The sequence below is a fragment of the Poecilia reticulata genome, linkage group LG11 (genome assembly GCF_000633615.1).
Source record: "Poecilia reticulata strain Guanapo linkage group LG11, Guppy_female_1.0+MT, whole genome shotgun sequence".
Lineage (NCBI taxonomy): Eukaryota > Metazoa > Chordata > Actinopteri > Cyprinodontiformes > Poeciliidae > Poecilia > Poecilia reticulata.
The window spans coordinates 19794179-19819127 of NC_024341.1; the positions used below are offsets into that span (position 1 = coordinate 19794179).

General features: G+C 37.7%; 3 protein-coding genes across 3 annotated transcripts in view; 1 reads left to right on the top strand and 2 right to left on the bottom strand.

Moving 5' to 3' along the window:
- LOC103472761 (exosome complex component RRP42-like) overlaps positions 1 to 687 on the bottom strand; it is a 10472-nt gene extending 9785 nt beyond the window's left edge. The window contains 1 exon segment of the mRNA XM_017307361.1: positions 630 to 687. Coding sequence (XP_017162850.1) covers positions 630 to 687 — 58 coding nt within the window.
- Positions 688 to 2230: 1543 nt separating this feature from the next.
- Positions 2231 to 13238, top strand: LOC103472657 (palmitoyltransferase ZDHHC3-like). Its single transcript, XM_008422415.2, has 7 exons — positions 2231 to 2601; positions 4447 to 4778; positions 6353 to 6477; positions 7451 to 7547; positions 7627 to 7708; positions 8550 to 8680; positions 10598 to 13238. The coding sequence occupies exons 2-7, from the start codon at positions 4476 to 4478 to the stop codon at positions 10754 to 10756; spliced, it is 897 nt and encodes a 298-aa protein (XP_008420637.1). The 5' UTR covers positions 2231 to 2601; positions 4447 to 4475; the 3' UTR covers positions 10757 to 13238.
- A 5507-nt stretch (positions 13239 to 18745) lies between these two features.
- On the bottom strand, positions 18746 to 21003 carry tmem42b (transmembrane protein 42b). Its single transcript, XM_008422417.2, has 3 exons — positions 20675 to 21003; positions 19470 to 19616; positions 18746 to 19288 (listed from the first exon to the last, which is right to left on the bottom strand). Exons 1-3 carry the CDS (start codon positions 20849 to 20851, stop codon positions 19142 to 19144), a joined length of 471 nt encoding a protein of 156 aa, XP_008420639.1. The 5' UTR covers positions 20852 to 21003; the 3' UTR covers positions 18746 to 19141.
- Positions 21004 to 24949: the final 3946 nt, after the last annotated feature.

A 24949-nucleotide genomic window follows, 5' to 3' on the forward strand; every position in this document is an offset into this window, starting at 1 on the left:
TAAAAAAGCTATGACCAGTTCTTATCCTCTATTCTCCCTCCTGTTTATTCCTCTAATTCTTATAAATAAATTGTATTTTGTATCCTATATAAATCCTATATAAAATGGAATGGTATTAATAAAGATCATTTTCGGCTCTAAATCAGCTCCCAAATCTGCTGCTAGGTTTTAGARGACACTTTCTTCAAGCAGTGGTACAGGAAGAAGTCTGTCTCTTTCCAAAAGACAATGATTGTTATGCAAGACAATGCTCCATCAGGCGCTACATAAAAGTATGTAACTTTTATAAAATAAAMWTGTTTTTTACMTATTTGTTAAAACTGTCACTTTGTCGTGACAGTATCACAGTAGAGGACAGGCTCCTCTGCCTTCTTCCAGTGCTACCAGGACAAACCAGCTAACTCCGTACTTGGTTAGAAACAACCAGTAAAAGCCAGGGGGAGGGTCCTAGCGCTGTCAATCATGCACTGCTCACACCCACCCCTGAGTCCTACAGTGTCTGAATGCTCAGGCTAGTTAGCATGGTCACTGATGAAAACAGATAAACAGCTTTTCTGTAATGATCAGCGCATACACGGGATTGATTGACAGCTAAGGCCTTCCTCCATGGCTCTGATTCTTTTTTTTACCTGTAGTGATGCATTTTTGCTGATAGCTATCGTAGCTCAGGGAGGAGATGGAGGACATTCATTTTTCACATATTATTTGTCTCATAACTGTCACAAGTTTAAACAAATATCCAAAAAACAAAAAAAAACTGATGTTTTAAAAAAGTTGTATACTGTAGCTTTAAAGATTAAATATGTATGACTGTCCTCCTCTCTGCACAGTGTCTGGGAGGCTATGGTTGCTGCTGTTGCTCCACAAGGTGATTTCCAACAGATAGAGAAATTGGCAGACTCTGTGAATGTGAGGCTTATCACTTCTACTGAAAATTCAAARAATTTCTTTAAATTCCAGCCTGAAACTGGCCCTTGCTTGAGCCTGCACCCCCCCCTCTGATGTTTCTAACAAATATCAGGAGAGGAATCAGCGGCTACAATGCATTWTTATTATTTTTATTATAATTTTTTATATCTTCACAACTGGTGATCCCCAACAATGTAGAAATGGTGAATATTTTAGACTTTTTTTGAACGAAAGTTTTGTCAGCAAGGATTTTTTAACCTAGACTGGAGGAGGTTTTTCCATTGTTGCTCCTTCCACATTCCTCTCTGGAACACCAGGACAATTCTCCAGGAGATGTAAGCAGAGACTTTTTCTTGTTTCTTTAACCCCTGATGGGCAAGCATAAATATTAAATAACCTATTTTTTATGTTTTGTGCCAATAGAAATTGGCTTGGTTGAAAATATGAAAAATACAATGACAGATGTAAGAAATACAAAAAAACAACAAAAAAAACCCCCTGCAAAACAACTAAAATACTGAGTTCCTTTAAGTCAAGATTAAAAACCCATATATTTAGTGTTGGCTTTGATTAGTAGAAAGTGAAATATTGATCAACATATATGATGAATATTTACTTGATGATTTTGATTGTGACATAATTTGACATAATTTAATGTTTATTGCTTGTTGCGTAATTAGCGTATTGTGTATTTATGATAAAAGGCACTTTGAATTGCCTTGTTACTGAAACATGCTATACAAATGAACTTGACTGACTTTACTTTTTTAGATTTCAGAAATGTTTATTGGAAAGTTTTGAGTTTTTTTTTTGTTTATAATTTACACTTGAACAGATGAACATGATAAAGTGAGATGGGAAACTTTGTTTTCAATGTAGTTACATAAAAAAATCGTCACAATGATAATAGCAATTGTGCACATATCAATATTCTGAGAAAGCCAAAACCTTAGTTTAGCATTCTTAAGGATTTATGAATATTAATATTGGTTCTCACTGTGTACATGTTGATCCTAGTTATCAAACAATGTAATCAAATTCAGATTATTATTATTCATAAGAAGTGTGATTAATTCTAATATTTCTGATCATGCAGCAGCCATATTGGATTTTGATGTAAAGTATGGTAAAAAACCTATAACTTGTTGAAAATTATTTGGAATTTTTATTTGGATGGCGACCAAACTGTTTTATTCCCTATTGGAAAAATACATTAGAAACCTCCRAGCTTAAACAGTCGCATAATTCTCTTGATTTGTTTGGTCAACTGTGAGCACAAGCCTCCATTGTGAATCTGAAACCTGACAGTCCACGCTCAGGGCACACACGCCCTTTATCAGGCGAAGAGGGCACCAGACTTCCTGGTTGGATGGATCCGATTTGTTGTCTTCATTTCCCCGCAGAGCTCTCTGGATGTTACCGAGTAAGGAAGCTCCGGAGCAGAACCGGGTTTTAATAGCGTYTATTTTTATTGCTATAACAAACTAAGAGACAAACAGCAGTGTGAAACAGAGGCGGCTGTGAGGACGGGAGCAGCGGTGCGGACATTGGAGAGGTTAGCTTGGACTGAGCTAGCAAACGCTGCCGCGGAGCGGAGTGCAGACCCCAGGTTGGCGTCTCTTCATTCTCCGAAACCTTGAAAGAAGCGGAAAAACTACAAGAAAAAACGGACGGAATCAGAGAAACCGAGAGGTGAGTTGTTTAGGTAGAGAAAAAAACAATTTAAAACATCCTAATTGAACTAGATTCCAGCTATAAAGTGTTGGAAAAGCTGATTCCCTGCTCTGCTCCAGTTGTCAGAGTTAACTTCCTGGTTGAAGTTCTATCTTTAATCTTTCTGAAAATAAATTGACCGCATTCACAAGATCTGATATTATCTGTTCCAAGTCGAGATTTGTCATTCAAACATTTAGTTCAGTTTCACTCAGTGACGTTCTSCTGTAATATTGTCAATTTTAGTCTTTAGTACGTAAGGGACAAGGGTGTCAGAAAATGGATGGRTGGATTTTTGTAATATTCAAAGCTGAATTCTGGGCTTTCATTAGATGTTAGAAATGTACATTCAATGAATGGAAATAAACACTTTTAATAGATGATTTTTACGGTTTCAATTCAGTTACTGAAATAAACCAGCTTCTCATTTATATTCTAATTCCTTCACATGCAGGTGTATTTTATCATYAGTCAACGTGAATCTATAATCTCTCTAATATGTTCCCAGTTTGCCCTTTATTATGCTGCTGATTTTGTAGTTTCACAGGCTCTCTTAGTTGCTCTGAAAGGCTAAAAAAATTCTCCAAGTAATGAATAAAACATGCTGAATGTCACAGTGACTGTTTAATAAGACCTGGACTGACAGGTTCGGTCACCAAACCGTTGTTTCTGGTCTTCAGATGAGGTTCAGGTGAAACCGCAKGAAGGCATTAAGGAACTGTGTGTGGTTGASCTCTGTCCCCATTAGCTGCCGTCATCCCACCATCCTGTCACCGCGTTCCTGCAACAGGCTGTCAAACATGCCCATAAAATATTGATGWGTATCTGAATATGCTGCGAGCAGTTTTAGTAACCTTTTGCTTTTGGTCCACTCAGCCCAACTAGAGGGATGAGTCTCACTGAAGGTGCCCTCTAATGTTAAAGTAGCATTTCATTGGGAAAACTCAAGAAAACATCGACTTTGCTATAAATCCTTGAGCAATCAGTTTTAGTCCCTTTAGGTTTTGGGTGTTCTTTCCAAGTCTTAACTTGAACATTTTAAAAGCCTTGTTATTGTAAATAATTTTTTTACAATTATTACAATCAGTTGTTGCTTCACTTCTGGTGAAGCAACAACTGATCGCTTTCTCTCACAATATTCAGTTACTGAGCAAGTTGTTTCAAATTGCTTAGAATTGTAAAAGAAAGACAGGAGTTTATTTTTTCAGCAATTGCACCCACAAGTAGTGGGTATTTTGTTCAGTTTCTGAATTAAAAACTTGACTATTGTGGAGGTGCAAACACAGTGCGCTGCAAAAACACAAAATCTTACCAGCTATTTTTGGTCGAGTTTCTAGTGCAAATATCTTAGTACACTTAAAATGAGGCAACATTAATGTACAAATAACTTTTCAGCAAGAAAAGGAAGCTTGTTTTAAGTTAATGATTCCTTAATATTGATGAAAAAGGGCTAGTTCCACTTGCAGATTATTTAATTTATAACAAGATATTTTCCCCATGTTTTTAGTGAATAAATCTGGCAATAAAACTACTTCTTTTTCATTTTAAGAAGGTTTGTCTTATTTCAAGTGTGCCAAGATATTTGCACTAAAAACTAAACAAAAAATACTTGGTGACATTTTGTGTTTGCAGTGTGAATGTTTCCATTAAAAACTGCAGAAAACTCTTTAAATCTGCATAGAAGAGAATGAAATTTTGACATGAAAAAAACATCTTTGAACCTTGAAAAGCGGATATTTCATACCTTTAGATTTCATCTAAGTGTCTGTTTCCTCTTCTGCATCCCTCCATCCCTCCCTCGCTTCTCCTTCTGCCTCCTGTCAGTATGAGACTGGAGCCGCGGGCGCTGTAGGATGAAGAGCCCGGCGCACCGCAGCAGAGACATCGAGCGGCAAGCCGGCTACCTGAAGCCCGAGCACTGCGCCCCTCCGCCTCCCCGCAGCGGCTCCGGCACCATGTGGTTCATTCGCGACAGCTGCGGCATCGTGTGCGGCATCATCACCTGGCTCCTGGTCTTCTACGCGGAGTTTGTGGTGGTGTTTGTCCTGCTGCTGCCAGCCAAGAACGTGGCCTACAGCTTCTTCAACGGGCTGCTCTTCAATGGCCTCGCCTTCCTCGCTCTCGCTTCTCACGCCAGGGCGATGTGCACGGACCCGGTCAGTTCAGCCACTTTAGACCCATAAAAACACTCCATAACCACAATATTCATTTAGACATGCATGTATTCTCAGTTAGAAGAAACCTGTAACATTTGCATTCATCATGCCTCACTTTATTAAAATGAACTCAATAATTTCCATTTGCATGATTTATCATTTTTCTCTCTTGAAAGGTTTTATTCTGGTGCTTTGATCTGCACTTTATTTGAAGGGCAGTTTTGTTTACAAAGACTTCATAATTCTTAATTGATCCTTTCTGTTGTTTTAGAAATTTTTAATGTTTTCCAGTTCCAGTGATAATGTTCATTAGAATTTAATGGTTATTGATCTTTGGGAATAACATTATATTACTAGAATTGTTTATTGTTTATTGCACTAACTTCTGGGACAATTTATTGCCCATCAAACTTTGTTATTGTGGCAGGTGTAGCTGTTCTCTTCTGCCTTGGTTTTATCAAAATCATCCAGATATGAAGTATTTCTTCTTTTGAATATTAAATTAAGAAGATGTTGGTTATGTGGCGTTACACAGACTAGGACTGGGTGAAAAATCAATGTGATAGATTTTTTATTTATTTTTCCACTATTGCATTTCCTAGGTTTCTGTAGTTCAGAGTGATGTCATCATGACTGAGGCCTAACCTGTTTGACAAGCCTGTTTTACAGCTTCTGTTATCTGGACTTTGAATTCAGCTCAATAAGGACTGAATGTTAGGGCCAGGCTAAGATTTTTTTATTTTTTATTAAAAGCATACATTTTTAAAACGATCAGAATAAAGTTCTAATTTTATGAATAATTAAAATGAGGAATGTTGAGCAGCTTGTGAAGTTATACTTTGGTAAAGGTTTTACAGATAAAATGCATCAGTATGAAATTATTATTATTAGTAGCAGGACTTTGAGATAATTTCACAAACAACTGTTTATTTTGAAAAAGATCCCAATAACTAAACTTTTTCTCATTAAAACGTTTTTTTGTCTTGTAATTTTAAGATGTTTTTTTGTCTTTTTCTGATATAATTATGACTATATTCAGCACTTAAGCAAGAATTCTCATAGTTTTTCCATAATGCTCCATTGTACAACTAACAGAAGAGATAATTGAAATAAATATTATATTACTGTATTTGTATTGACATATTACGGAAATTTTTTTAAAGTGAAAACCAACTTTTACTCAAATGTTTTTTCATACATTTTTTCAAAAGAAAAAAATCCTTTCCACTACCAAGTCTTCTTCCAGAAAATTCAGATTTATAATGTACAGAATCTATGAAAACCTTTGGATTACCCATTTAAATAAATAATCTGGCCATGCATTTTTTTTTTGCATGACTGTTTTAGTTTATCTGACTCCTACAAAGCATTAGACTTTTCTTCTTTTTATTGTTTTGAAGCAGTTTAATTAATTCATCGTAGACACTCAGGAGAAAAACATAGTTGTAGCCGGTTGCATCTTTGTGTTTTATTGAACATATTTCTATATCTAGTTTATATTTACAAAGGAGCTACTTTCATGAATAATTCAGCTAAATCGCTTTTTGCTTTCCATTTCCTCTCCTGTCTCGCAGGGAGCCGTGCCCAAAGGAAATGCAACCAAAGAATTCATCGAAAGCCTGCAGCTCAAACCGGGACAGGTTGTGTACAAGTGTCCAAAGTGCTGCAGCATCAAGCCTGACAGAGCGCACCACTGCAGGTAGAGCAGGGCAGCTCTTACCTGCACAGTCCAAGCTGCAGAAATCTGCCTCTATCATCCTGCTGGGATCTCTCTCTCCTCCTCCAGTGTGTTTGTCCCTGCACCGCGTCTCCTGCATCCCCCATCTGTTTGTTCGCTTTACTTTTGTGCAACGTTTCCCTGCAGACTCTGCAGCTTGGTAATGGGGATTCCCTCTGTGGCCGTTTGTGTTTCTCTGGGAAATCCAGGCATGAAAAGTGCAAAAACACCAGAGTAATTGAATTTCAGTTGGTGCTTTAGAGCTTAAAATGGGAGTTAAGGGCACGACTTGTCACAATAACAAATATAGCCGGATGATAAAATGTCCCAGTAATTATTGTGATAAATTATATTTAATGTATTTTGAAGTAATGTATTCATAATGGCATAATAATGCAAGTTTGCCCTCTCGGAGACTAATGAAGTTTAAGTTTGTAGAGAACACTTAGCACTGAAATTGGAAGTCATTTCACATGTTCGAAATAAAAACAGCAACCAAAATCAATAAATAAAATGAAAATTAAAAGCGACACGCAACCGAAAGCATGAGTAAAATTGAGTATAATGTCTCTGTAAACAAAGTTGATCAAGCTCCTTTTAATTTATCATGCGATTAATTGCTTATTGCGACAGGCTTTTTAATGGCCGTCATTAAGGTGGATATTTTCAGGAAACACATTTTCCTCTAATGATTTTATCCTCTGCTGGGGAACTTTTCCAATCAAATAACTGATTGAAAAAGTAAGAAATGATGAAAGAATCTTATGTAAGAATCAGGACTTGTCACAGATGTAATGCATCACATGAATAATAAGCTCACTATGTCCCACATTGCATTATTTCTCTTTACCTGCATGATTGTGTCTGCATGTCCCGTAATTGTGTTTTGCCTTCAGAACGATGCGTTTCACAGGCTCCTCACTTCTCTCGTATTTATTTCGTCTTGTCTCCTCAGTGTGTGCAAACGCTGCATCAAAAAGATGGACCACCACTGTCCCTGGGTCAACAACTGTGTCGGAGAGAACAACCAGAAATACTTTGTGCTCTTTACAGTGAGTCTTTTTGTAAAAAAAAAAAAAAAATGTAATGATCCAGTAAACCTAATTTATATTAAATCTGTCTGTTTTTCAGATGTACATTGCACTAATTTCCTTACACGCGTTAATTATGGCGGCCTTCCACTTTGTTTTCTGCTTTGAAGAAGACTGGTCAAGTGAGTATCTGAATGAGAAAACAATCTAATTTCCTCTGCATAAAATCTATGTTATCCTGGGTTAAACTTGGAAAAAAACCTTAAAATGAGGTCGTAGTTTATTATTAGCAACATAAAAACACCTCAAACTTTGATTTGAGTGCATTAAATCTGTAGGTAAAAAATATTTAAATAGTTTTCTCCTGTAATTTTTCACAAGGTTGAAGCAGAAAAACGTCTTTTTCACAAAACATTTCCTAATCTGATCCAGGGATGGATGATATGGACTGAAAGTTTTATCACAATATTTTGCCGTACTATCCTGACGGTGATAAAAATGACAACTATTAATTATTTCTTTTTAGACTGACATAAATATGGCTCTCGAAAAACATTTCCAATTTTAATCCGGTTCTTTTTGACACTGGTTATATAAAGAAGTGTGAGTTGTAGAATGGTAAAGCTACCAATCCCAACAATACAATACATTAATTGGAATTTATTGTCACAACAATAAATCAAAATTCTTATAAATGATAAATGATGCCCCTAATCTGATCTAATCTCAGGGTTTGAGGTTGATCAATATGTTGCTTGTTCACTTGTCCTTTTTAAAGAAATGAGGGAACTGCTGAACTTGGAGTTGTAGAAAAAATAATAGAAGTTTTCTAATTATTTGAAAATTTACCTCCAAACTGAACAGGAAAATGTGTAGCTTTTGTTTCTCCCTTAGCGATAATTCAGTCTAATATTCTGGGTTTTCAGCTCAAACAGAAAAAAAACATTTTTTAAAGATTCCTTCTAATGAGATGTACGACTGGCTTTAAGGTAATAAAAACTCTTATTTTTCTTCCTCTCTCAGAGTGCAGTAACTTTTCTCCACCAGCTACAGTCATCTTCCTCATCCTCCTCTGCTTCGAGGGTCTGCTCTTCCTCATCTTCACTGCGGTCATGTTTGGGACTCAGGTTCACTCCATCTGTAGTGATGAGACGGTGAGCGACTTCCTACTAATCCACTTTAATCCCACTGCAAAAAAAATAAAAAATTGTCAAGCAGTTTAAAGTGCAGCGCTGTCTGTTTTAACCACAATGGATGAACGATGAAGATGGATCATTAATAATTAATGATGGATAAATACTGTCAACTCCAGGTTTTATCTTAATGGTTTAAGACGATACATTCAGTTACTGTTTCTATTAGATATGTGCCGATCAGGTTTTTTCCTACTGATACCGATCACCCATGAGGGCCGATCACCGATACCGATCACATGATTATTTTATTTTATTATTTTATCATAAACACTACCGGTTACATTATGTGGAAAAAGGAACCATGAATTCACCTTAATTTAGACAAAAACTTGTTTTTAATAACTTTTTCCAAGAAGAAAACTAAACAAAACAGGCCTTGTGCAAATTGTACTGCTATCGGTAATACTATCTTCAACAGACTGAAAACATATGAAGGCTCTGAAGAGGCTAAATAATGCAAAGAGCCAAAATAAAACCTCTCAACATTGCCAAAAAAAATTCAAGTATAAAACTTAACATTCAAAGGCAAATACAGGATCCATTACAATAAACAATCCAGAGTTACTGAATGAAAACTTCCTGTTAGCATGGCGGCTAGCTGATTACTGCTAGTTCTGAGTGGCTGTTTCTGACTGAGTGGAGTAATTATGCAAAGCAGGGAGGAGATTGATTATTTTTTTAGAGGTTATCTGTCTCATGTTAGGACAGCGAAAGTTTTAATACGTATGTAAAATGTATTTTTTTAGGTTAGATGCTGCAGCTTTAAACAGAGGTTTGGTGTGAGAGTCACTACCAGGTGGAGCAGAAGCGGCGCTCCGTCTGTGAAATATTACTACCTGTAGCGTAGCAGCGGTTCAACAGCGAGAGCAGAACTAGCATCTTACATTGCAGCTCGAAGACTTAAATAATTTTGCGGGTTATTTGTTTAGCTTTCTGACCGTCATGCTAATCCGGGTGAGTGTTTGTAGCTGTGCGCTGCTTTACCTGCTATCTGATCCTCCGTATGTCTTTTTTACTGCAGTGAGCCTCGATGTAGCCAAACTCCGTCAAGTATGGCATTGTTTTTATGTTATATTATTTTCGTTGTGTTGATGCATTTTGACGTGCTTCAATTTTCCGCCGCAACACGCAAATTTCCCCATTCACTCAGTGCGTTATAGTTCTACATCGCTTAGGATTTGTTGCTGCACGYTTGCGCAGTGTGAAGGAAAGAGGAGACCAGCTGCACAGGCAGGCTGGGAAATGAGATGCAGATGATCAGTATCGGCAACAAGAGCCAATGATCGCCGATCACCAATCATGCACTTTTTTACGAAAATCGGCCGATTATGATCGGTGACCGATAGATCGGCACACCCCTAGTTTCTATTTCTATCCTTGCATTGTGTTTATAAACATGAGTAAATGTCAGATTTGTTTGGAAACTGTTTTCTTTTGTGGTGTGGAGAGTAAACTCAGTCAACCCTTTTTCTCCACACTCACTTCTTTCCTTCTTCTCTTTCGTTGCCTCATCTTGTATGTAGAGCTGCTGATTATTTTGTGACTTTGGGTTCCTTCATCTTATGTTTAGTATTTATAATTTACCAAAAAAAAGCCCAGAAACGCAGTAGAACCAGGTAATCCACTTCCTGCCCTCTGCCAGACTGACTCCAGTACATTTTCTGCTCTTACCACCCACGAGCGTGACTCACAGTGCCGTAATATTCACTACAAAGATCATCTGTCTCAGGCAATTTCAGGGTAATGGAGCCTGCAGTTCAGTGTGCTTTTTAGTGAGTCACCTACAGCCTATGGGAGGAAAACAAAAGAATGAAAACATGATTCATTTCCCTCGTTTGTTATTCATAATTCAAAGCGTTTGTTTTCCCCCTGCAGGGCATCGAGCAGCTGAAGAAGGAGGAGAGAAGATGGGCCAAGAGGTCCAAATGGATGAACATGAAGGTGGTGTTCGGCCACCCCTTCTCGATAGCCTGGCTCAGCCCATTTGCGACGCCGGACCACGGCAAGGCTGACGTCTACCAGTACATCGTGTGAAAGCTGGACACGGACTCTTTGTGTCGTTTCCATCCTGAACGGTGGATGTATCGTGAAGTTTGGATCTCCTCGGGTGTTCTGTCGTCCACTTTTAGTTTCTGTAATGTAACTTTCTGTTTTTTTTATCGTTTCCCTTTTGGTGCTGAATGAGATTAATGAGATTTTATCGGCACCACGAAGTCGCGCCGAGAACAAAAAATCAAATGAAAGTTCAGAAGCACTTGGAGCTCTGCTCGTTGCTACGTGCCGGATCATTTCCTCCTTTCTCAGAGTAAATCATGTGAACTGATGACCAGCATGGTCCAGGTATCGACTCCTGGATTCGTCTTCCGGTAAACAGTCCCACCATCCTCTTACTTACTTTGCTGTTTCAGTGTCTTTGCGATAATCTCCTCCTGAATGCTGCAGGTGATTTTTTGCCTTAGAATGGGTCCTTCAGCAGGCGGCACATCTGATATTTTTAAAGATATCTCTATTTATTGCCTTAATGCAACACTGCAGGTTGTCACTGGTTTACATTATTTTCGAAGTGAGAATGTTGCAGCCTTGTTCAGTGGGTGGATTTGTTCAGGAGTGTGTTTTTATGCTTATTTTCCCGCATAAAAGCCATAAAGGTAGAACAAATCATGTGTGATGAGATTCAGATCGTTTTATATGTAAAATGTGGAAGCAACCATCTTAAAGCAGAAGCAATAACTCCAGCGATTGGTTCAAGTTATTATCCTTCGTACTACAGCATGGTTTGACACGTTAAACACAAAACTTATGCTTTTTTTAAAGCATAAATTCCTCCATATTTATTGGCACATCCAGTAAAGATACATGTGTAAAATTAAACAATCTTTCTGCTTTAGCTTAATGGAAACTTTGGCTTCAGTTTCTGAGATTCATTTAACCTGTCAGCATTGAGAGAGTTGTTTTAAATTTTCTAATTATTCCTTTAATTAGAGATATGCTCAAGTTTAGACGAGATGAATTTTGTTTAATCACCGTCTCCTGACTTTTAGCACGTCTGCCTTATAATTAAACTGCATGTTCTCTTGTGTTTCCCATTTTTAAGAGAACAGGAAGCAGGAAGTCTCCACTTTACTTTTTCCAGTTTTACAAAAGAAAAGTATAAATCTGGATTTGTTAGGTTTGTCTATAATGTCAATGGCACAAGCAGGGTTATTTTAATTATTTATAGGATTGGGTGAATAAATGCACTCAAGCTGAAGATCTAAATATATTTTTTAATACTTCAACTGTTAAAAAATATTAAAGATCCCTCCATACCTTTACCTGGGCTGCCAATAAATGTAGAGGGCACAACAGCTCTGGAAAAAGCTGCAAAGTGCTGTGATTTTAGTAAATGTAGGTCTGTGTTTTTAGTAAAATTTGCATGTTGTTGCTTGTTTTCGTTTTGCTTATTGCCTTGCAGAGAACTGCTGTGCTTCAAGTTGTATTTACCAGATTTCTGCTCTTTGTCTCCTCGGAAATTTGCAAACATGTAGACAGGAAAAGCAGCTTTTAAAAAGCTGCAAGTCTCCTGGCGGAGAGCCGAGTTAAACCTGTGCACGATGCTTTTTAAGAAAATCCTGTTTGGACGGTTTCAGGCGAAATGTTGAATCGGGATGAATTATAATCCCAACAAGACTGAAAGGAAAACAAACTGCATAAAAATGCTGTTAGAATTCTGACTTATCCTGCTTCAGAGTGTCAAGCCTCACTGCTTTTTGAAACGTCCTTCACAGTCAAAACAAGGGAAATGTCAAATATTTTGGGTTGAAACTACGACAGCTTGTCGGTTTCCCGTCGGCGTCACTGATCCTGTTTTGAGACGGATCTCCAGATTTGTGCATCAACACAAATATTTAATATTTGTAGAAATGAAAGTTTAAGCTACATGTTTAAGTTGGAAAAGCTTGTAAGAGCAAAATAAAAAGCAATATGAGTTTCTGTAGCATCTATAAAAATTTTAAATGAGGTATTTTGTAGATTTTGCAGTCGTCAACTTCGGTTTCTCAGCCGGCAGATGAACCAGCATCCTTTTATTATCTGCTACCTGTAAATGTTTGGCCTTTTCACCAGCTGTTGTTGAAAATGTGAAGACCCCAGGTGTAATTCAGCTGCTCGGCTCATGGGGTTTGCTTGTGGGCAATGTAGTTCGTCATCGTAGTTGGTCGTGTGCCTGACTGAACCCGGAAAGCAAACGAGGGTCTTTACACGATCAAATGTTGAGTCACGTTTCGATCAGACCGGAAAAGACCAGCTCTGACTTTTAGATGATGATGTTCTGAGGGAAACAACCACTTCAGAGTATTGAACACTAGAAAAAATGCCTTTGCCTGCATGTTTTAAAGCCTTACTGTATTTAAAGGCATCCAAATGCAGATAAAAGGAAGTATTTGAGTGTACATGATGCCAAATTGGGGCTGCACAGTGGCGCAGTTGGTAGAGCTGTTGCCTTAAAGCAAGAAGGTTCTGGGTTCGATTCCCAGCCCAGGTCTTTCTGCATCGAGTTTGCATGTTCTCCCTGTGCATGGTGGGTTTTTTCCGGGTACTCCGGTTTCCTCCCACAGTCCAAAAACATGACTGTCAGGTTAATTGGTCTGTCTAAATAGCCCCTAGGTGTGAGTGTGTGTGTCCTGTGTGTCTCTGTGTTGCCCTGTGACAGACAGGCGACCTGCCCAGGGTGAACCCTGCCTCTTGCCCGGAACGTCAGCTGGAGATAGGCACCAGCAACCTCCTGACCCCACTGAGGGACAAGGGTGTATAGAAAATGGATGGATGATGCCAAATTGAGTCTTTAATGAAGTCGTTTTTTTTCAGATTGCAGCATGTAAAGGCATTTAAATGGGTTTATTTTTATAACTGTCACCGTTATTTGGAGATGTAGCAAGTTTGCAACACAGTGCAACAGTTTTCATCCTCTTTTTGTTGTCAAACTGCTCTGTATGTTTCTCTGTTATCAGGTTTTAAATTTTTGTTCACTGATGTTTTGAAGGGGAAAGTCAAAACAAATTTCAAATGATGTAAGATTCATTGCTGTAATATAAAAACTTAGATGTTTTGTTTTAGGGGTCATTATAAAGTGTTAAGTTACACAACTGCAGATGTTTTTGCTGTGTAGTTATTAAAGATTTAACTCCCTACTGCCTGATTTTTATTCTATTTTAAAAACACGAACTTTGCTATCAAGAATTACTTTTTTCCCCTGAAAAGCTTTACAGTTTTATTTATTGTAATGAAGAGCACTCCAAATCCTGTTGCCGGTTTATTCAAGCATTGTTTTTCAGATTCCTGAAAACCAGCAAAATAAAAATCAAAGTGAGACCTCATGCTGAATTGAGTAGCAAATCCTCAAGAACCTTCACACGACACAAAACACCTGAATGATGCTGTCAGATGAGACTTTTATTGAGTTAAACAATGTTTCCTTGCCATTTGGACTTTTTCACTGTGACGAATGTCAGTTTCACATAATCTCAGACATTTAATTTATCACATTTGTCATTAATATCTCACTGTTTCAGGTTGGAAATGTGAACGGACTGCATAAGATGCACAACAAACTAATGCAACATCAGGTTTGACACACAAGATCTTAACAGATCAATAATTAATTCTTAGCCCTAATGATTTTGGTTTAAACAGCAATTTATATAAAATAAGTTACTTTATTGCAGAGCATCACATTTAATCCAGTACGTTTTTTTTCCTCCACTCAAATCAATTCAAACATCAGTGTTTACAGCAAGTGGGCCATGCTGGAAGAGACTGTTGCATCGTTTACCTCCAGTAATATCATGCCATTAAAAGGAGATAAACCAGGTGATGCAAAGCAAAGGTTGTTGAGAGGCTGAGGCTTAAGCAAGAAGGTTTATACCAACCATCAGTCTCATGTATTACTGAGGCAACATCATGTTGGAAAATGCTGGATGAGCCTTTTGGTGCAGAGAGAAACCCTGGTAGAAACGTCCTTCACTTTCTTTCTTGCCTGCACCACAGATACTGCAGTAACTTAAAAATACTTTTTAGCTTTTGTTTACTTTATTAAGTACATCTTAATAAAAAGTGGAAAAATTGTTCTCAGATGAGTAAGTCATTGGTATACATCAGGGGTGGCCAAAGTGCGGACCGAGGCCAATTTGTGGCTCTTGGACTGATTTATTTGGGGCCCCAATTTTTGGCACTTTTGACTCTGAATTTGGCCAACATGATAGAAAGTTTGGACACCCYTGGTGTGCAAACTGCAGATTTAATGTGAAACCACCCTGGACAGGAAGGCTGGATCCAAATCCCTCCACAAGAAGCGTTTTGTGAACCCAAACCTCCATCCTGGACAATTTTCTAAATCTGGGATGTGGAAGGAAATATTTAACACTACTAAGTTTCACACGACCAGAGAAATTGCCCGCTAAAGAGCAATTCTTCATAGTAAGCAAATACGTGAAGCAGGTGTGTCACTCTGATGCTGATTGAGGCTTTGGTGATATTTATTCAGCAGTTTGTAAAAACATGCACACATGACAGGTCATGTGACCGAAGTGCAGCAGCTGCCTTAGGATCGAAACACAGTATGTTTCACAGTCTTATATATGCAGAAACATGAATTCAAGTAATAAAAAAACCGAAACAGAACAAAACGTGAACCCAGAGAGGAAGCAGGATGAGCCCTGCAGTGCTACATTAGAACAGCTGTTAGTTTTTAAGAGTAAGAGGGCACTTTGTCAGCCGGGTGCCTTCTTTACACAGCAGTAAGCCTGTTGGATGTTTACAGGAAGTGTCAAAGTAACTAAAGGAAACATGAGCATTAAGTAAGCCATTAAGGAGTTGCTCAGTAGTGATAGGATGATCACTCTCAGGTACTTTGTGTAAAAATCCAAAAGATTATATCGGATCAGGTCAATAGCTTCCTATAATATCTATATTTATTGTATTGCCTCATTCCTGCACGCAATGTGTAAAAAAAGACAGAAATGGCCTTCAGATTTAATAACTGAAGCCAACAGCAATGTCCCGATCAAAGAATTTTTAAGTGACAGTCATTGATTAAAATGAACTCCTGACTCGTCTGAGTCCTTATCAGCCACACATATAGCATTAGGAAGCAAAGTACATATGCAGCAGTTGCTATTCTCATTATTTTGTTGAACAAATCTGGCGTTTCCATGACAATCTACATGTTTTTCACACTTTACAGTGATCTCTACAGTGAATGAGAGACCGTATTGGTTGCTACAGCCTCCTTTGTTTTTGTGATGCGCTGGACTTAGACAGAGCTGCATAGAAAGCAGCTGAAATGCTGATCAATCATATTTATGATGTTTAAAGCAAAAAGTTTATACAGCAGGAAAAAATCTTGGGTAAATTTTGTGCTTGACTGGTGTTAACCAGAGCAGGAATGTAATATGTTAGAAGCCAAATTATCAACAAGTCCATTCAAAATATAGAAGAAAAAAAACATGCTAATGTTAGCCTAGCACTTCAGCAAACTGATGAAGACAGCACTGGCTATGTAGCTTTTAGGAGATGCATTATAATAACATTATAGTAGCTTTATTATCTACTTTGTCCCTGTGCTGGAATAAAATATTAAAGTTGTTTTACAGAAACTATAACAGAAAAGTATCTGGTCTTAATTTTGCAAAATGTTCAATGTACGTGACTTGGCTTTGTATCTGGAATAAAAACATGATGATCGGGACATCTCCAAAAGCAATGTTTTCCTCTAAAGTCAAGTTAAACTGTGTGACTCAACCTTTGCTAACTAAATGATTTGCCTTTATGGACGGTAAGAAAATCTTTGGTTGTGAGCTTAAAACTCACAACCTGTGAGAAATTTGCAAGATGTATCGCAAAGTTTTATTTTATTTTAATCCGTACACATTTGGGCCGTGATCGCTGTTGGACGCCTGTCACGCATTTCTGCTGTGAGAAGAAATTGTTCAACGATGCATTTCTCAATTGTTACATTGTGCAGTTTTATGATTGTTTGCTGTCAAAATGTTAGAATCACGGTGACTGAGGTGAAGAAAGTCGCCCCCTGCAGGCGGACTTTCATAGAAGGCTGGGAAAGAAATAAGGGTAACACTTTATTTGAAGGGGGGTGAATAAGACTGTCATGACACTGTCATAAACATGACATAACACCTGTCATGAACATGAATAAGCCTTCATGAGTATTTATGACTGTTGACATAAAGTGTCATTCGGTAAATTATGACACTTTTAATACAAAGTAGACATTATTCAAAATGTCTTTGTTATGTCAACTTGACATTAACCAAGAAATCATTATGGATATAAATTTGTTATAAAAGTATTACTGATTGCACTTTAAAAATTAGGTAACTTTATGTTATTAAAGGTAAAGTTTAAACAGTAATGATTTCTTGGTTAAAGTCAAGTTGACATAACAAAGACATTTTAAATAATGTCAACTTTGTATTAAAAGTGTCATAATTTACCAAATGACGCTTTATGACAACAGTCATAAATATTCATGAAGGCTTATTCATGTTTATGACAGGTGTTATGTCATGTTTATGACAGTGTTATGACAGTCTTATTCACCCCGCTTCAAATAAAGTGTTACCGAAATAAGAGTTTACCAAACAGAAAACAGTTTTGTTAAATAAAGAAAAATAATCGTAGGCCAACTGATGGCCAAAATACTGAGCTTCACTTATCAAATATCTGTCCATAAACCAAAGTATGACCTCACAGCAGCTACTTTTCAGTTTTAATACACATACTTGAAAAATATAGGTCCAAATAAAATAAATGCACTTATTCTGGTCTAATAAAACATTGATATCACTCACATGTCTGAATCCAAATGAAATATCATAGAGGAGGTGGTAAAATAACCGAATGTTTATTTTATTTGTCTGAAACAATTTAAATAGATTTCAGAGACGAGGACGAACTACAAAAATCCAGCCTGGAAATGCTTACATTAAAAACTCATTCTTAATTTCCATAATAACTAAGTACAATCCCACTGTTTCCAGATAATGCGCTTTCTTCATTTGTATGCCAAACTTCACAGACAAAATAATGCCTCGCCAAACTAAACAGTGTTACAGCTCCAAGATGGGAAATGAGTGATACTTGCAGATCGTAATGCTCATTACCCCGGATAACAATTTTTTAAAATACATTTTTATGTTAACCAAGAGAGTGTGTACATTTTTGTGTGACTGATTTATTGAACACAYTGTATTTTGAGGTTGTGTGTTGTGCCAAACGACTGACTCTCCAACTTGGGATTTCAGTTTCAGACRCTGTTCCAGATCATTTCCTCCTAAATTTAAATTCTGGAAAAATAAATTGATTACAGCATCGCATTAACTGCAGCCTGTGGCTTAATGTTTACCCCACAAACATGAGAATGATATCAACCTCTGATCACCTTCCCAACAAGGGTCTATTTTATCTCATTTCCAAACATGTCACATTGTTCATTTTAGCTTTTTTTTTTCCTTTGTGCTTCATTGTCTGAATATGCAACAAAAATATAAAGCTAGAATACTTTTTCCTCTCTCTGTGAATCAGTGCACAGAATGATTTAAGAGCTTGAAAGAAGCTGAACMCAGGCATCCGTTCGTTTATCTCCACAAGCCAGACTGTAGCTGTGCTGCATAAGCAAATCCTCCGACGGCAAAACATCTCCTAAAWTCTTTGCAGAGATAAAGGGGAGAATTTTATTTTACACTGTGTGCATAATTATTAGGCAAATGTAGTTTTGGAGGATTGTTTTTATTAATCTCTCAGTTAATCCCAAAATCTTAATAAACCTCAAACATYAATGTGTAAGAAAGTAAAAATATGGTTTTGGTTTATTATTGTGTCCAACTAAATGAAACACAACTAAATGAAWAACATTCATTTCCCCATGAGAATCAAACTCATTTCCCTCTGCTGATTATTTGCAACAAAACATTTGATGCTTCACTGAACACGTCCAAACATCTTTACAATCCCTCAAAGACACTTTTGGTCTTTTTTTTTTTTTTACTTTTTAGACTCAGTTAATTCACTTTTTGTTTCTAAAGAAAAGAATCTGCCTAATAATTATGTAAACCTTGATTTACCTCTTTAGACAGACTCGCATCACATGTTAGGCCTAAATAAATTATGCCTTAAAACTGAAACTGATGATTTGTTAAAAAATACTCACTTGTCTAATAATTGTGCACACAGTGTGTATATGACATGACTGGAAGACCTCTTGTTCTCCCACTGGAGCTTTTTCAATCATGCACCTGGGCTGCTGTKCWAAGAGCAAATTCRTTGAATAAAACTGCTGTTTTCAGCCGCTATTTGTCTTTGGCTTTGCTTAAAAGCAGAGGAGGTGTCAGCCTGAGCACAGCACAGCCAGCCAGTGGAGACAACATGCTATTCGTCCTTCGTCGTCGCTGCAGTCTGATGCCGATCCTGTGGCGAAATCCTCTGCAGTACCAACAGACCTGAAAAGGTCAACGAGATCCCGACCCACCACAGTGTTATCTGGGGTTCCCCAAAGATCAGCTGGCCCAGGAAAGCCTGCAGCCGGACAGGAGAACAAAAGCTGTTGAAGTGAAAAATATTACTTCTGAATATATATTAAAGCCTGCATTAAAAAAATATGGCAGCAAATATGGGGAGAAATGGTCAAGGGTTCTCTAAATTAACTTTGTCTTCTAGTAGGATGAAAAGGAGAAAATGAGAGAAAGTTTCTACTTACGGAAGATACGAAGTTGGAGGCAGTGGTGGTCACAGTGGTTCGGGTGGAGGAAGAGGAGTACCTGAGTGCTTTGGCGAGGAAGGTCCACATCACAGCGTTGCAGGTGAAAAGAAGACCACCACACAGCAGCCTCAGAGGGATGTGGAGCTGGAAAGAAAAAAGAGGAAATAATATACTACTGGCTATGCTTGAATATTAAAATATTCAAAATATTAATACTCAATATTTTGAATGATTTTTGAACACTTAAGACGATTAAAATGATCTCAAATCATTTTAAAAAAGTGATTTGGAAAAACTTATTTTATATAAAGATAGCGCTAGACAATAATACAATAACATTAAAAGCACAGACTGAGTTAAAATCTAATTAGGAGTAAGCTAATCTTTCTAACTAATAACTAAATGTCAAACAAAAGCAAAATCAAAAGATACATTTTGAGTTTTCTTCAGATCAGGGCCTAAATGATGAACGTATACGTCATGAGTTGCGTATGTGTCCCTTTGCAAGTAGAAATCAGGTTTTAAATGCATTTAGACTCAGTTGCTGTCATAACAATTATCTCTACAACTTGCAAAATTCTCCACAAGAAAAAAAGAAGTCCATGTTGAAATGAATTGAAAATAAAGATCCCATCTTGCTATAATGTGATACATGGACTTGCCATACACTAACAGGCTTTTGACCTTGTTAAAGCAGGATATCCCACAGGATTGCACCGTTCCCTAATTGGTATTCCTGAAATACCTCAATCCTGATGTGACGCATGAAAATCAGGTGCCGCATTTCAATTAGGATCGTTTAATTTACTCTCCAAACCCCCTGCTTTCCTAAATATCCGCACCAACTCAGAGCAGAAGGTGAGCTGATTGGCGTGAAAGCAGCAAACACCTGTCTGCAGATGTCTTTGACTTCACCGCATAGACACGGAGCGAAGGTCACAGCAGAAACCTAACTCCCCTCACATCGTTTCCGCGTCACCAGCATCAGCAACACGAGACACGCTGGCAGAACAGCGCGATCCCGCACGAGCCGCATCGTCCTTCGGCACGCGGACACTGCACGAGAGCAAAGATGCCGCAGGGGTGCCCGTCGCGTGACGCTGTCCGTGGTGCTGATGATGTGGGATTTGCTCCCACCTAAAACCAGAACCGGCCCGTTCCCAGACATCCGGACTGAATAATGAACAGAAGCGAGACCTCACCCGGTCACACGCTGTGGTTTCATCCGCGTGTCTGAATTTCCGCTGCTCGCCCCACGTCCGGAGTCCGGTTTCACAGACTCCCTTCAGATAGTCGGCTCCCAGGGACAGTTTGGCCGACGACGACGCCACGGCTCCGAGGAAACCCGCCAGCAATGCATAGAAAACTCCCGGGAACATGATGGTGATGGTTAAGATGGCAGCCGAGGCACATTATTCTTCAGTCCATGTTTAATCACTTCCTTTATTTTCTTCCCTACATGTCTGCTGTTGCTGCCGCAGATGGTCCTGGTCGAGCTGCCTGCATGGTAGTGACTGTATGAATGAATGAGCACATTTCCCTGCACTTACTATCCGCGGCCGCACGGTGGCAGACGCACAACACAGTTGAGCTCCTGCGGCATTCTGGGAATTGTAGTATCGCTGTTTAGAGATTCATTTGTCGTCTCCGGACAACCTGGAATCAAAATAAACAACATTGGGTTGCTCTATAAATACAGTGTTTTCAAAGAATGGATTCCAGAAACAACTTTCCTATAAATACTGAGTGAAGCAGCGCAGAATCGATACTAATGTAATATCCCTGAGTGTGAGTAAGTACTGGAGTCTTTGAACAGTGCTGCCAGACTTCTGCTCTCKCTGCAGCATACTGATGAGCTGCAGTAGCTGGGCTGATTACATTAAACCACTCCTGTATCAGTTGTAATGGATCAGTGCGTTTGAATAGAATCGTTCCCCTAATAGGAAGCCATAAAGTGATAACTAAGATAAATGTGGCTTTAAATGATGTGTTTTAATAAAGACACAAGTAATCAGAACATCTGGTATCGTCGTCTGCAGCTGAATGTTTACTTAATTGGACAGAGGAGTRAAGGGCACGTTGTAAAAGACGTGCATCTCAATAGATTAAAATGTCATTAAATAGTTGATTAATAACAGGTTTTGTATTCAATAAGTGAAACAGATTAATTGCAGAGAGCGCRTATTCAGGCATCTGATTAGCAGTTCTCCTTTTTAATTGGACATACATTTAATGGCTGATCCAGAAATTGATGGATATTTCTAGTCTGACCTTTGAAACTCCTTGGGCCTCACTAGATTCATCTCACTGGAGGCAGGATGAAGGACTCAAATACTTATTCTTCTAATTATAAAACCCAACATTCAGTTGTTTATTTATTTATTTTGGATTATTAGAATCYCACATGATGTTTATTAATGGTTGAAGTGACTTTCAACCTCATAAAACACACTGGAGCAAGACTTGCAGATGGCGTGACTTCAAATCATCACTGGCTACACTGTAAAATATTTAAAGTTGGTTCAACTTGAAAATGAAAGTCCACCTGCTGCCGTGAAAATCCAATTTAAGTCAACAAGAAAATTGTTTTGGATTTAATTCAGGAATTAAAGTTCATGAAGTTGATTTAAACGAGACACAAGTTGTCTAAACATTGTTTTTAAGTTCATTAATCTTGAATTGAGAGTTTTAACTTAATGCAGCAATCTAAACCAAATAATTATTTCACAATTTGCAAGAAAAAATTAAGGAGCACACATTTCTCAATTATTTTCACTCACATTATCAAATTAAAATATTTACTTATTTTACTTTAGAATAACTTAAATTCTTGTTTCAAATTGCATGAACAAAATTTCTGATGAATTTTATTAAACATCACAATAAATTCTGCTCTAAAACACTTAGTATGAACAGGACATTATCCTCAAACTTAAAACTAACATTTGTCTTAAGARCAAAATAGATCAATATAAGACACTTCTGTCTCAGGGGACAAGARCAAGSCGCTAAGCATTCTGGGAAATAGCTCCCACATCTGTCTCTTTCTTATKTCAGTTTTTTAAAGTATCTAAAAACTCCAGTTAATTCAACTCGTGATATAAAGTTGACGCAACTTACTACTGTAAGTTTATCTTTGACAATCTCATTTAGGTTCTAAATCTGACACTCACTATAYTTACTTRACTTAAAGAGCGGAAGATAGTAGACACAACTAAATGTGGCTCAAATGTTTTACAGTGTATAAGAACTTCAAAGGGCTTGGATCATGTGCCTCCTCACTCTTCTTGGATCACCAAATTAAATAAAAAATATACTTTTATCTTAAAAGAAGACTTTGAACCACGTTTTTCTTCAGTCCATATTAAATGTCATCTTTAATTTAGCGGTGGATTCATTTGTTTCTCTTAAAGCTGCAGTATGTAAAAACCAGACGGCCTCGGGGACAAAAATGTTTTTCTATCTGTAAGTCCTTGATTTCACTCTTTTGTAACATCAGGCAGACGTGAGAACAAGAACTGCTGAGGTTGGGTTTGGCTTCTGACGATGTTTTTAGTTCTCTTTGATTAAAAAAAGCATTTCTTGCAACAAAACCTCAAAACAGAAGAACATTTTCACAACCCTGTGAGTTATTTTCAAATAATCTGGTATGATGTAAAACTGTTAACAACTGTTCAGTTTTATACAATGTGATTAAAAACCAAGCAAACAATTATCTGTTATTTTATTTATGTTTTCTTTGGTGCCCTAATAGTAGCAACATTAGCACCTGAAATTAAGTTCAACTTAACTTGAACTATTTGATTTTTTTTAATGTTAGAATAGAAACTGGTGTTATTTGCTTTGATACAAAGTGAATATAAGTGAAAGCCAATTTTCCTTTAAGTGCCAGAAACACATCAAGTGATTCTTCCCAGTGGAAACTTCACTGMAGTTTTTGTTTTCTGCTGTATTTATAACATATAAACATGATAGTTTTTAGACATTTTCATTGCTGAGAYGGACTTTTTGATAATTTTTAAAGCCTTAAGGTTTCCCCTGTAGCCTCTTCAGATACTTGGTCAAGAATATTTCTTTTCTGACCAGTAGATGTCTCTAGAGTGCTGTAGAGACGCATGMAAGGAGCTACCACAATCTTCCAGTGGATATTTATAAATCATAAAMAAATTTGATACATTTTATTGGTGAATCCATAATTTATTATATATTTGATGAAATATTGTCTGTTTTTGTAGCTGGTATGTAAGAAGCAGCCATCAGTTAGTTAATTAATAAAGCTTTATGTCAGATTAACAGCTAATCACTAATTAAAGCTCAATAAAACCTTAGACAGTCAATACTCCACATTGGTATCATCATTGCTTTAATTGTGCACTTATGTCAGGCTGTTAAAAATAGTGCAGCTATTAAAATGAGACCAAAGCCAGAATGAAAAAGCTGAGCTACTGAAAGGATTTAATTCTTAGTTTTTATCTGGTTTCTGTTTTTATATTTTTCATAAAACCAGCCAGAGATGACATTATATAGGGAATMGAGGAATGATAATCCAGAGGAGAATCAGAATATTCTCCTCTCTGCTTCGAGGGGAWAACCGTCCTCCATATTTTGACGCTGTTATCTTTCTGGAGTGTTCAAGTGAAACATCAGGAATAAATTGGAGCCGTTACCTGTTATCTCCTCACTTTAAGTTTCCAGTCTAAGGCTCCTCAGACGAACGCAAGTGTCAAGTCAGAACACTAATTGGGGTCCAATAGCAATAATTGAACCCGTGGAGAGTTTTAGTGACATTTCAGCTTAAAGTCTGTCACTGCCGTCTCATGTCATCGTCCACCTTTTGTGCTCCGGCTCATCTGAGGAGACTTTAAAAGGAAAACAGTCCCAGATGGTGGGTTTATTAGTCTAATGACTTTCATGACCTTTAGCTCTGTCAGTCGATGCTCTTTTTAAACACTGCAGTGGCAGCTTGATGGTAGYAAAAAAAARAAAAGACCTCTTCATATCCGCAACTAAAAGGTTATGGGATTTTAGGGGAGGCTGTAAAGGGAATTGCAAGGACTTTGGAAGAGACGTCCGTCCTGTAGTAAGAATTTACCAGGGTCATTAAGCCATGTTGTAGATGTGGTCTAGTTCAGAAATATTTAGCTGAATGTTGTACAAGAAGAGAAAARGGCACCACTGKATGTCCTACTGCTTCTGTATTACAATGGAAAATAACTGGAATACTGTAACAAACAGTTGTTGTTCTATGACTTTTTATTTTTGTGCTTTTATGATGTAAAGCACTTTGAACTGCCTTGTTGCTGAAATGTGGTGTGCAAATCAGCTTGATTGAACAGAATATTAATCCCCAAAGGGTATGGCGTTAAAGATCCATCCACCCACCCATCCATCCATCCATCCATCCATCCATCCATCCATCCATCCATCCATCCATCCATCCATCCATCCATCCATCCATCCATCCATCCATCCATCCA